This window comes from Brachypodium distachyon, chromosome 5 (genome assembly GCF_000005505.3).
Source record: "Brachypodium distachyon strain Bd21 chromosome 5, Brachypodium_distachyon_v3.0, whole genome shotgun sequence".
In the NCBI taxonomy this organism is placed as follows: domain Eukaryota; kingdom Viridiplantae; phylum Streptophyta; class Magnoliopsida; order Poales; family Poaceae; genus Brachypodium; species Brachypodium distachyon.
Window position 1 is genome coordinate 15,822,075 of NC_016135.3, and position 12,995 is coordinate 15,835,069.

The 12,995-nt window shown below is 43.1% G+C and overlaps 2 protein-coding genes and 1 non-coding gene across 3 annotated transcripts; 1 reads left to right on the top strand and 2 right to left on the bottom strand.

Annotated features, from left to right (window-relative positions):
• Window positions 1-3,870: 3,870 nt before the first annotated feature.
• Window positions 3,871-3,942, bottom strand: TRNAW-CCA. Its single transcript has one exon. It is a non-coding gene; the product is annotated as a tRNA-Trp (tRNA).
• Window positions 3,943-4,702: 760 nt separating this feature from the next.
• Window positions 4,703-6,007, top strand: LOC104585349 (protein EPIDERMAL PATTERNING FACTOR 2). The gene is made up of 2 exons (XM_010241682.3): window positions 4,703-5,067; window positions 5,314-6,007. The coding sequence occupies exons 1-2, from the start codon at window positions 4,968-4,970 to the stop codon at window positions 5,640-5,642; spliced, it is 429 nt and encodes a 142-aa protein (XP_010239984.1). The 5' UTR covers window positions 4,703-4,967; the 3' UTR covers window positions 5,643-6,007.
• LOC100843313 (LRR receptor kinase SERK2) lies at window positions 5,911-12,995 on the bottom strand. Its single transcript, XM_003579841.4, has 11 exons — window positions 12,659-12,995; window positions 9,710-9,842; window positions 9,558-9,629; window positions 9,127-9,270; window positions 8,701-8,772; window positions 8,507-8,578; window positions 8,318-8,430; window positions 8,057-8,185; window positions 7,639-7,980; window positions 6,861-7,255; window positions 5,911-6,564 (listed from the first exon to the last, which is right to left on the bottom strand). Exons 1-11 carry the CDS (start codon window positions 12,765-12,767, stop codon window positions 6,253-6,255), a joined length of 1,893 nt encoding a protein of 630 aa, XP_003579889.1. The 5' UTR covers window positions 12,768-12,995; the 3' UTR covers window positions 5,911-6,252.

The window sequence follows — 12,995 nt, forward strand, 5'->3', positions numbered from 1 at the left end:
TTGAAGAATTAATCCGGTGCATCTCCAGGGTGCCTCTCTCATGCCTCTCTCATCGTAGGCGCATGGCGTGGTCTAATTAAACTCCGGCGAGAATTAAACTGTTAGCCCTAAACTCCGGCAAGAATTAAATTTCAGATTACGTTTCTACCCTTAAACTCATGGTACTCCTGAGTTTTTTTATGTGGTACTCCCTTGTGTTTATGTTGGAGTGCTAACTAAACACATCCGTTCGATCGAACGAAATGGAGGGCTCGTATTAATCCCGGGTACCGTAAAAAAGCTCCCAAAGAATGAACCTGTATTGTTGATTCTTAAACCTTGCCAGCGTTGAATACCTCATTTTCAACTTGGCTGCACAGTGCAGGGTGTAGGTTGTTAATGTTAGGGAGTGTAGTTGACCCTACCTTTGCACAGCCCTCAAATTAGATGATATTGTAGCTCATTAGTTATCAAATTAATCTTGACTAGGTGTAGAGCCATACATTTAGACTTATATTTATTTGATACAAGTCTTGGATCCAATCTGTTTCACGGAGGACATAAAATAAACCTGAACTAGCTGGGACATTTCACATTTGACCATTTGTATTTGCACGTGGCTGGAGAGGACAGGTTCAAGTACAAGTGTACAACTAGCCTAGTCAACTCACTTATATCAGATTCTTTTTTCAGCATGGACAGTCCTTCCATGTGGATTAACCAGAATCTCCCTAGCCATGTGGGGCACGAGGCACCGAGCTTTCTGCCGTTTTGACTATGCAATGGAGGGACGGATTGACGACTCCTCTTCGTCTCGTGGTTTTTCACATTAAATTTTTGCTATGTGATGAAGAATTAATGAGAAAAGATGATAAAATTGTTCCTTATTTGATATATCGTCTCTATACTCCCACTCATAATTCAATTAGCCTTACATAATCTTAACGAAAATAAAATATACTATAATCGATAATTGGTTGATGTAATACATAATGTATTAACACAGTTCCCTCTAAAATATCTGATATGCACTAAAAAAGGTGTTAAGAAACAAAGCATCTGGAGTAGCCATCGCTGGTCGGTGGGCGACTTGGCGTGTGTGCCAAATAGAATACAGTTTAGCGTTAGTCGTCTACTACGTACTCGGATTGTTACAAGTGTCACGACGAGATTTGAGAAAACGAATGAGATAAAGAAAAACAGAATGCACCGGCACGAGAAAATGCTGGTCGCACGATCATGCATGTTCTTCTCCCCAAGAATTGCTACTCGTGCAGCATGATCTGGCCACATGGCATACTTGGTGCTCAACCATACACAAACAGCAGATCGTACTATTTCCTCTTTATGTTAATCTTGGGCCGTACCATGATGTGTTATATTAATTCTGTTTATCTATCATAAACTGTTTTTAATTATTGGATTAAATTTATGATACACACACGAGTACACACCACTTCACATGCCCACACTGCACAAGCACACCTCTTAATAACTTAATCACATTGTCGAAACGAAGCAACCCTTCACGTGATTCTCATACAAAGAAGAAGGTATTTTTTTAAAAATATAGAGCGTGCCAAAAAAAACAGAAGGAAAAATATGATAACTTGAAGGGTGAAAACATGCAGCACTTGAAGAAATTTTTCAAAAAAAGTTGTCGTCTTTTTGGAGGTGTGCACACTTGCTATCCTTCGCCCGCATGACGCACATTTCACCATCGGAAAGTGAGGGTCGTCCTCTTGTGTCGCCTCTCAACTATGGCAACGGATCAAAAGGGAGAGATGGAGAACGAAGAGAGATCAGGGGCAGAGATGGAGAAAATTAGACTGATCAAGCAGCAGTCGGACCAGTGGTCTCGGGGGGAGAGATAGGAACTAATTGGGCTAAGGATTTAGGAATTTGGTTTCGGGAAGAATATATATGTCCCGAAACTTAAGGGGCTAAATGCAAAGTTACATTACTAGCCCGTCTGTAAAAACTCAGGATGGCAACACGGCGGGTCTGAACGGGTCAACCAAATCCATATCCATATCCATACACATCGCCGAACCAACTATCCATCCACGAAAATATCCGTGGATGCAAAACAATATCCGCATCCATATTCACCGGTTATCCGGATACTCATGTATTATCCATATCCATGCAATATACTCCCTCCGTCCAATAAGTAACTCAAATTCGTGGTGGACCCAGGATAAATTTTAAGGTGTGACGGAGTTTACATGGAAAAAATCATATGCATAACTATGCGAAAGCTCATTGGATTACTAAACATATACTCCCTCCATCCTGAAATAAGTGACGTCGATTTGCATAAGAATCTATACAAATCCACGTCACTTATTTTGGGACGGAGGGAGTATATTACTCTGTGTTCAACAATAATAATAATAATCCAAAAATAAGATATTCCTGCTCAAAATACCTCAATAGATGAAATTTACGTGGATGACCTATCACCGATTTCTACCCAAATAATAAAGGGAGGAACGCTTCCTTCGTCGTCGTCCATCCGTGAACTTTGCAATTTGCCACCTCAAGTTTTTGTTAATTCAACCCGCGGTCCAAATTATATGGGCTATGCTGCAAATATGCGTCTGCTTCCCCATATCTCTCCCCGACCAAAATACCGTTGCACCTCTACTCCTCTTCCTCCCGACCTCTTGTGGCTGACGTCCCCCTCCCTCTCCTCCTGCCTTCCCTCCGCCCGCGGCCGGCACTTCTCCACCCCTACTTCGGCGTTGCTCTGCTCTGTCACGCGTGCGCCGCTACGTCCCGCCACCGACGTGTCTCATGTCTGCTCCACCAGCGCCGCTCCCTCTTGCCGTCGACGCTGCTCTTCTCTGCCGCACGGGCGCCGCTCCCGCCTGTCATCGGTGTTGCTCCCTCCCGCACGAGGCGACCAACATAGGAGCTTGGTGAGGGGGCAATGGCTGTAGACCCGCGGGAGGCGTTTCCTCGGTGCACCCCATCGTCCAGGAGCTGGTCATGCACCGACCGCGCGTGACTCCTCCACTTCCATTTCTCTGTCGTTCTTCGTCTCTCCCTGTCTCTATCTCTATCTTTTTCTGTTCTGACTGACCCCTCCCCCTTCTCTTCTCTGTTGTTTATGTTGGTAATAATGGTGACTTATGTTGTTGTGTCATGTACGCATATCAATGTTGTATTTCTTGGAAAAATTTATCCATTATCATTATATTGAGGAGGTAATATCATTTTGACACGCAAATGTTACCACAGTTCAGCTCATCCATGTTAATTAGAAACCAAACAGCAACCTGGCGCATCCATGTTAGACAACCAAACACAGAAAAAAAAATCTTTATACATGCCATCAATGGCTATCCATATCCACTTTTGCTTGATGGCAAACCAAACGCACTAAGAGACCGTGGCAACGCACGGACACTGTACTAGTATAATTTATATTAACCAAAAGACCATATAAACTTACATATAAACTTACGAAGTACTCCCTCCGTCCCGAAATAAGTAACGTGGATTTGTATAAGAATGTATACAAATCCATGTCATTTATCTATAGAGATCCACGTCATTTATTTCGGAACGGAGATAATGTTTTATTGCAGTAACAGAAGATACATCTATCGAGTAGTGAATTCACATGTCAATAATTTATTTATTTTAATAAATACCGGGTATCCATAGATCAAATATGATATTCATGCCCGCTCCACGAGTTGACGGGTATCCATGCCTGAATGTCCATGATCGAAAACCCGATCCATGGGCTGGATATCCATATTTTGACTGTCCATTGACATCCTAGTAAAAACAACTCGGTAACCCCTGAATGGCTGAATCCCTGATGACGCTGCGTAATAAATTGAAAAACAAATGAAATCCGGATTAAGTTCGGGGTATTGAACCCGACGTGAATCGAACACGCAACCTTCTGATCTGGAGTCAGACGCGCTACCATTGCGCCACGGATCCGGGTTGTTACACTAAGACAATAATGGGTTATAATAACTGGATCTTATCTGTTTTGATATATCGCAATTTGCTATACTAAGCTCGTATCAGCACTAACTCAGCCTCCATGTCCATGGCAACGACGACGTCCTTCGACTTATAGTTCTAATCCAATACCTGAGTTACACTGTTGCTCCAAGAGCTCAGTCACAGATTCGAGATCACTGGAGTATAACTGTGCATCAGAAGACAGAAAAACCTTCGGTCCAATTCATCCCATTACATCCATGCACATGAAACAAGTGTCATCTCCGTGTCAGGCGGATCCAAAGAAGAATTTTCGTAGTGTCAGATACGTCGGCGTGCTAGCAGCCGGTCCATGCATGCAGCTTACATGCGCGCTATTAAACAATCGCAGGCACAGTTCGCAGGTGCATCGCTGCCACGCGCACGGTTCAGCTTGACTAGAGTTGCACATTAATTAACCAAACCAAACCAAGACGCGCCAGCAGAGTATTTTCTATACTCGATCGCGTTCAGGTTCAGGAATTCAGAGCAGTGTTACAGTACAGAGTAGTGTAACATATAGGTATCCACGGGAAGCGACGCCCAGCTGCTCGCAATAACTGTATTCCTCCGACGCCCAGCAATTTGGCGACGAAGCCATAAATACATTGCCGATCGAAGCAACGCTCCGTCATTGCTCTCCATCACACGCATGCGCGCATAGCAGCGCATCTACTCCTCCTCCTCCCCGTCTTCGTGTTCGTCGGCTGCGCGCACAAGGCCGGCCGGTCGGGTTCCATGTGAATCCCTATCGAGGATCCTGTGAGCCGCCGGCCGTTTCCACTGTTTATTTATGACCGCTTGATCTTACACGCGCGCGCGCAGTGTATATATACGCGCTCCCGGTCCTCGCCTAGCTCATCGTACTCTCGCTCTGCTGGCTTGCTCTGCTTCTCCCCTCACATACCTTGCTCCTCTTCAATCGTCAGTCCCTTGATCTACCATATATGCTGTAGTGTGATTTCTTTTGGCACCGGTTTATGAGGAGGTTTACTCGCGTTGGTGTTCGGAGGGCGCTCGTGCTGGTCCTTGTGCTGGCCATGGGCTCGTGCGTGACCCATGGCGTCAGAGCAACACCAAGTAAGTTGATCGTCGTCCCGTACGTGTACTGAGGGTTAAATTTTCGGTCTTCTTCGAAACCTTGTAATACCCTGTTCTTGGTAGACTTGTGATATTTACTTAGTAGCAGATGACATGGCATGCCATGCAGCAACTGGCTAGACTCTAACACGTCATGTATCCGTCAGAGCACTTAGAATGTATTCTTTCCGTTTCATAATTCTTGCGGTGATTTTTAGTTTAATGTAATCGTATTGCCTCATGCAGGTGCGTCGGGTTCAGCTGATAACGCCCTGCTGCCACCTGGACCTGGTTGTAAGATGACACAGTCTGCAGGCCAGGCACCAGCATCCCGTCAGGAGCGGCAGGGCCAGGAAGAGGAGGAGCAGACGCAGAAGGAAGCAGAGAGGGCGGTGACGGGGTCGCGGCTCCCGGACTGCGAGCACGCGTGCGGGCCGTGCGCCCCCTGCAAGCGGGTCATGGTGAGCTTCCGGTGCGCCCTGGCCTCCGAGTCGTGCCCCGTCGCCTACCGATGCATGTGTCGCGGCAGGTTCTTCCGCGTCCCGACACTCTCGTCAGCAGCTCTCCCACCGTAATCTTCAACGCGGGCATATGGCAGTGATGCCATGAACGACGGCCGGACTACTCGCTTTTATATGGCATCTGGTTAATTTTGCGCTCCTTGGTAATCTAGTGTTCAGAGTGAACCTTGTGGTTCGTTCTGTATGTAAAAATTAGTGTGCCCTGAGATTGGCAATCAGTGTTGTATATGATTCCAGACGGCGGGAGGTTCTTATCTTTTAGTAAAAAACAAGAGTAAATGATGACTGGAGTAGACGTCAGAACCGCTAACTCGGAAGCTCAGAAAGTTTGAGTAGGTACTTCGCATTATCACCGATCAAGTGTATGTGCACGTACAATACACTACAGGAATCTGTTCTGCCATCACAGCCCTCACACAGCAATGTGTCGCAGTTTTGCCCCCCGCCGTGTATACCTTCCCTTCCGCTTTACTGACAACCAAGTGTGGCTTACCAGCAGAATTACAAGAGGCCACCAAGATGCAGAAGATAAACCCATTTTCCCCATCAAATCTTCCACTAACAGCAGTAGGACCAGCTATCTGTATGTCATATACAAAAACTGAGAATTTTCTGCAACCAAGTGCTGGCGCTTCTCTTCTCGATCAAGGTCGATTCTTTCGCGTTACCTCGGGCCGGACAGCTCCACCGCCCGGAGGTTGTAGGTCGAGTCAACGATCCAATCATTGTGCCGTGGGGCAAGCTCCGCCTCCTGCCGGACCACCTCCACCTTCTGCCACTCCTCCCATCGCTCAGCCAGGCCGTCGCCCTCCAGCATCCTCACCACTTCCGACATCTTGGGCCGGTCCATCGGGGAGCCTTGCGTGCAGAGAAGCGCCACCTGGATCAGCGCCTCCACCTCGTGCTCTGTATACTCGCTCTGCAGGTCTGGGTCCACCAGCATCTCCACCTTCTTCTCTTTCAAGAGCCCTTTCACCTGCAGGCACAATTGGTACATTATTGCCTTTAGGTTTCGGTTTTCACGGTAGCCTTCTATGATATAATACACATGGAATGGGGAGTGCCAGCTTGTTTTGTCATTTGGTCATGCTACAGGACTTTGAACCAACAGAGACCAACAATGAGCGATTTGCTCTAGCTCCTAAACTAGAACTGGCAGACAGCTAAGATGCATACTGAAAGACAAGAGTAACATGCATGAGTGAGGGAAACAAAATAATGAGTTCTATTGCTGCTCCTGATGTGTATGCTCAAAGAAAGAGCAGAGCTTACCCAGTCAAGCAGCATGACATCATCATCATTTGCAAGACGAGCTAGGTCAAATGCCCTCTGTCCAGTAATGAGCTCCAGAAGCATGATCCCGTAACCGAAGACATCTGTCTTCTCAGAGGACTTCCCGGTGGATAGGTACTCAGGAGCGATATGTCCAATCGTTCCACGGACGGCTGTAGTTACATGAGTGTCCTTGTAATCCATAAGTTTGGCCAGTCCAAAATCACCCACAACCGCCTCAAAATCTTCATCCAAGAGAATGTTTGCAGCTTTGACATCACGATGAATGATCTTGGGATCACAATGGTCGTGCAAGTAGGAGAGTCCTCTGGCAGATCCCAGTGCAATCCGAGTTCTCTTTGGCCACTCAAGAGGTGGCTCATTTGGCTGGCGCTCTACAAATAAGTACCGTAAGTCAAAACTGAAATAACCAAAGATTTACTAGAGGTACCATAAATCAGAACTGAAATAATTAATATAGTCCCTCCATTCCATAATGTATAAGGCATATTAGGTTTCCGTAAGACAAACCTTTGACCAAGAATTACTTTATCGATATGTGGTTTATATGATATGAAATTGGTATCACCAGATTTATTTTTAATACTACTTACTAATAATTATGGTTTTGTATATATAAACTATGTATTAATGGTATAATTCTTGGTCAAACAATTGTCTTATCAAAGACCTAATGTGTCTTATATTATGGAACGGAGGGACTATATGCAAACAAATGTTAAAGGGGTCTTGAAAGAAGTGTAAAGGAATAAGGTACCTCGCAAACGTGATGCAACACTCCCATTAGCCATGTATGGATAGACCAGTAGCCTTTCTGTAGGTGTCATGCAGAATCCACGAAGTCGAAGCAGGTTTCTATGCACTGCCATGCTAATCATTTCAACTTCTGTTTGGAACTGGAGCTCACCACCAGGAGTACGTTCTTCTTTTAGTCTTTTCACTGCTACCAATGTACCATCTGTCAGCCTCCCCTTGTACACCTTTCCAAAGCCACCTCTTCCTAGAATGTTCTTATTACTGAAGTTATCGCTAGCAACTTGAAGCTCCCTCAGTGAGAACCTCTTCAGCTGGCCAAGGTGCACTTCCGGATCCTCCTCCGCTGAATGTAAATAAGAGTATACAGATGAACACAATGAATAACATGCACTGCAGCATGCTATATATACAATACCCACCAGGGACATCAAAGAAATGATCTTCAGGTTTACGTCTCCGCCACAATGCAAATCCAATTGCTGGGACTGCAAATATTAAGGCAGCACCAGCAGCAACACCTCCAGCAATTGCCCCAGTTTTAGAGTCACCTAATGGTATGGAATTAATTCAGCAAGCGCATGTTAAATATTACGATTCAGATCATTTAAGAAAATCGATGTATGCGTATATCTCAAGAAGAATCACCAAAATGCCACAGAAATATCATTTGAGCAAATCACCTTGTGCCACAGGAGTTGCTGGAGGATTGAATGGAGGCGGTGGAGAAAAGGGAGGAGCCCCGGGACAGGGTTTCGTAGTAGCCGGGCCACAGAGATTTAGATTATTAGCAAAACTGCAACAATAAATTAACATTTGTGATCCTCACACGATGCAGCAAGAATCCAAATTTTCATCCAGAGAGAGAATACCTTATAGGGGTAAAGAGTTGAAAGGAACCAGTTGATGGAACCTCTCCAGAGAGATTGTTGTTTGAGAGATCCCTGCAAGATTGTCAGAAATGTGTTTTAATTATTATGTACTGATTTGCACGTAGGTTACCACCAAGCCCACAGCATATCCTTAAGATACATATACAATATGAATAGGAGAACAGGCAACTTACAGAACTTGAAGGGTGGTAATTTTGGTCAAGGAATTTGGAATTTGACCAGAAAGACTGTTGTTGTTAAGACGGCTTCCAAGTCGACATTCAAAGAAAGAAGTATGTTAGAATCATTTCAACAGGCAAGCCTACAAAAGAGGTAATAAGCCACAAAAAGGAACTAAGCAGACCAAAGTGGACTTGGCCATTTGAAAGAAGAAAAATTCAAGAACACCTTATTGTTTAATAAGACATGCAAATCCAAGAGAACTTCTCGAAATAAAGTTTATACAAATCTACTCATGTGCCATGATGTATATGTTGTATGTTCCTGCGTGAGTTCTTTTTTGTGTGTGTATGGGGCCATAGCCAAAGAACTGTGAGTACATAAAAAAAGGATATGCACAATTGACAGTTTTATATTAATTTAAAAAGGGGCATTCTTACAGGAAACGCAACTTCAAAAGTTGCCCCAAGGTGTCTGGAATAACGCCAGTGAAGTTGTTCAGGTACAAATCCAAACTGACCAGGTTTGTCAAGTTCCCAAGTTCGTAAGGTATTGTCCCACTTATGTTGTTGCTGTAAAGCTCCCTGAAGCATAACAATAAAATTTCACCAAAAGTTTCAAGTAATACAGAATGAGAAGGACAAACTTGTATAATGTACCATAAATGATCTTTAAACAATAGAAGTCAGCAATATAATGAGGAATCTATTGTAGGATCTAAGCAAAAAATCTCCCGAACATCACAAGTTCTGCAAGACCAACCCATGCAGATTACGCAAGTTCAGACTCAAAGCTTTTATGCAGTAACATATAAAATCATATACAGATGACCTACGGCATGACTATATAAAATCATACACAGATGACTTACAAATACTGTAGATTTTTCAATTGCCCAAGTTGGGACACCAATGCGCCTGATAGTTGTGCATTTCCAAGATCACTGTTACGGTCAATAAACAAGACGATCACATTTATAACTTTTAGCAAGTGTAAATTAGAGAGAATTTTATACAAACTTACACTCTGATCACACTGTTGTCAGTGTTACAAGTAACATGGAACCATGTGCATGGATTAACCAGAGTCGGATCCCAACTCTGCAGCACACTGTTAGCATCCTTAAGGCTTTGACGCAGACTGTACAGAGCATCACCTACCATTGAAAGTACCACCATGATCAGGGATAGCAAAACTGTACATATGCACTCATTTAAGACAAGTAGCACAATACCTGTGTGTTGCTACATACTAAAAATATACATAGAGTATTAAAAAGAATGATGTGCTACTCCATTATGATAAATCATATAATCCATATTCGTTCCCATCTCTATGATTTGTGCCAAATCAACAAGTGATGACAGAGTCTGAACGCGACAGACCACCGCCACCAATTGGGTCTTTTATTTTTATTTATGTGGGGAATAACGGAGACCAAACAAGTCTTTTATAGGAGTAAAGATATACAATATTGTCCCGGTAATTTTATAAGCACAAATTTAACTGTTACTTCTGCACTATGTTATGCACACAAATATTGAACTATGCAAAAATATACAATACTGTGATTTTTTTCAATAATGTGTTTACATGACCCCTTCTCTCCAAAAAGCTATGCAAAAATTAGCATTAGCCTATCAATTAACATCTAGAGTACAGAAAAATATGTGACTAACAATATGAAAACATGTTAATTGATGTGTGTTTAACAAGAATAAAGCAATAAAATTATAAAATTATGTAGTCGCGAAACTACACAGCTGCCGTGGGATCCAAGGTCAACCTTTTGGTATGTTGGGCATTAAATACATGTAAAGCATATACATTAGCTACATAAAAATAGTGCCACTACAATTTTTCTTGCAAAATATATCTTCACCTCATTATTGTTATTGTTATTTTTATTATTCCTAGTATATTATAAAATAAAAGATAAAAACCATAGTCAATACCATGGAGACAATGAAAAGTCAAAGATGGCTTATATTTGTGGACAGTGAGTAATTATTAACTATAACTTCGAGCTCTGTGACCTCTTACAATCTGATATTTTAGTCATGCCAGCACCCACATAGGCATCCCTTACAATTCCACTTTCTAGTATAATCAATTCAATATCATTAACCTTTATAAGAATATGGTTATTTCTGATTATAAATTAGGAAGATAATTCTAAGGTGCTCAGTAAGCAAGTCAGTCCTTTTAATTAGTGTTTTTTTACAGTACTTTAATTCTGATCTAATATCACAAACAAATGACACGTTGTCTCACATAAAAAACAATGGCTAGCTTGACGGTTCAAAATACTTGTATTATATGATGAAAGACCAGAGCTTCACTGGCGTGTATAGAAACTTTAGTTCATCATATTGGTATAACAGTACAACCAGCATTCTAGCTCAGTACTGACGACCAATAAGCTCATGACTCAAACTTTAGTTCCGTTGCCAAATTAGAGATCAAATTAATATCACGTACAAACGGTTAGTCGCCTCATGTACAAACTGAAGGCTGTCTCGATGCTCTTCTGTTAAAGTTATACTGGGCTTAAAAAATTCTGTATAATGACCTATTATATCACATAGAACTACTTGCCAACTACATATGACCATCTTGATCACAGTCAAAAAATGCATTTTGTGTACTTGGCTAATATAACATATGAATAATCCATCAATTGATCTGGGCTCTGCAAATAGCATAATAGTATGTGATATACAAGTACAATAATTTAAAGATAAAAAATATGTTTCATGTGCAATTGTGCGGGGCACAGTGCTCATTTAAATAAACAGCACATGTTTGTTTGTTTACAATATATGGTTAGTACAGAAGAAGATACTTTAGTAAAACCAAAAGCAGAACAAATTTACAAGCATAAATAGAGAACCGGCGAATAAGTGCTATACATCAGGATGGAGGGAGTACCAAAAGAACATGAGTTACATTTAGTGATTCTATCAGTTTCACAGCTAACTGGTATTCAAAATCTCTAATTGAACCTGTTGTAAAGATGACTACCAAAAATCTGTAGAAATGAACATGTGTCGTTGTTGGCCTCCAAAAATGAAATATGTGCCGTGAGCCCGTGAAGAGCCCTAACATATTCAGAAAACCATTTTAAGCATAAACCCAGTTAACTACCTGGCATTAATTCAGAAGGGAAAAAGGTCCTTTTCCTATAAAAAATTTAGGCATGCAAAAGTGTAGCTTGAACAAACATAAGGCAAAACAATTATGTCAGAGCTAATTCCATTTTTGTAAATCCAATCCAACTTGGTGGTACAGGTTGTTGGCTTTTGGCAGGCGGTTGCGGCTTCAGGAGGCACGGGTTCTTTCGGCAGTCATCAGGCAGCACCTTAGACCTAGTTTAGCTAGGTAGCCTCTCTGTTGTCAGGGTCTTGCACGGTTACCGCGCTTGTGTGGTTTTCTGCCTAGTTTTTCTCATAAACCAGGCCAAACTTAATGAAATTGCAGGAATAGCCTGCCACCGATGAGGTTCGTAAAAAAAAAAATCCAGTCCAGCTACAAATAGACCAACTTATTCCAGAAACTAGTAATAATCTCATCTATGTGCGAGTAGACCAAACTTCTTCACCCTAGAGAAACATCCGAACAGGGAACGAGAAGATTATTAGACCTTCCATAATCAATTGACAACATAAGAAGGAAGACAAAGCAAATAACCTACAAAATCCATCAACTGATCAAAGCTGGAACGAGAAGATTATTAGACCTTCCATTCCCGTGAAAAATTTCAGTCCGCGCCCATCGGCGGAACTTGCTAAATACCCAGTCTCACAGACAGACCATTTACCGGATATATTTTTTCCCTTTCCCTCGACATACTTACAAGCTCAAGGCCTCACAGACAGACCACTTAATTGGTTAATTCATCAAACCCAAGATGGGGGACGACACCGTAAAATAGTACGCCGTAGAAAACAAAAGTTTGATGAAGCGGCTCACCCTCTGTGTTGGCGGCGACCTGACTCACGCCCAGCACCACCGAGAAGACCGCCGCCGCCCACCACCACCTCCGCAGGCGCAACCGCAGGACATCCGCCGACGCCACCATCTCACCGCAGCTGTCAGGTGGGCCCGTCTCAAAGCCGCCGCATACGGACAGCTCCCGCCTCCGGTGAGCTCCTAAACTTGCTAGCGGTGGGCCCCGATCAGCTCCCGCCTCGCGCCGCCGCCGCCGCTTCCACGGGCCACGGCTCTGCCTCCAGCCGCCTCCTCTTCGCCGCTGGAGACAAGTTTTTTTTTACCGGTGTTTTGTGAGCTCGAGATTTTTTAAAATTTT

Coding starts and splice junctions, on each gene's coding strand:
- LOC100843313 (XM_003579841.4), bottom strand. CDS start 12,767: ATGGTGGCGTCGGCGGATGTCCTGCGGTTGCGCCTGCGGAGGTGGTGG. Junction 9,843..12,658: donor GGTCGCCGCCAACACAGAGG/GTGAGCCGCTTC, acceptor TTTCAATGGTAG/GTGATGCTCTGTACAGTCTG. Junction 8,579..8,700: donor ATTACCACCCTTCAAGTTCT/GTAAGTTGCCTG, acceptor ACAATCTTGCAG/GGATCTCTCAAACAACAATC.
- LOC104585349 (XM_010241682.3), top strand. CDS start 4,968: ATGAGGAGGTTTACTCGCGTTGGTGTTCGGAGGGCGCTCGTGCTGGTC. Junction 5,068..5,313: donor TGGCGTCAGAGCAACACCAA/GTAAGTTGATCG, acceptor TGCCTCATGCAG/GTGCGTCGGGTTCAGCTGAT.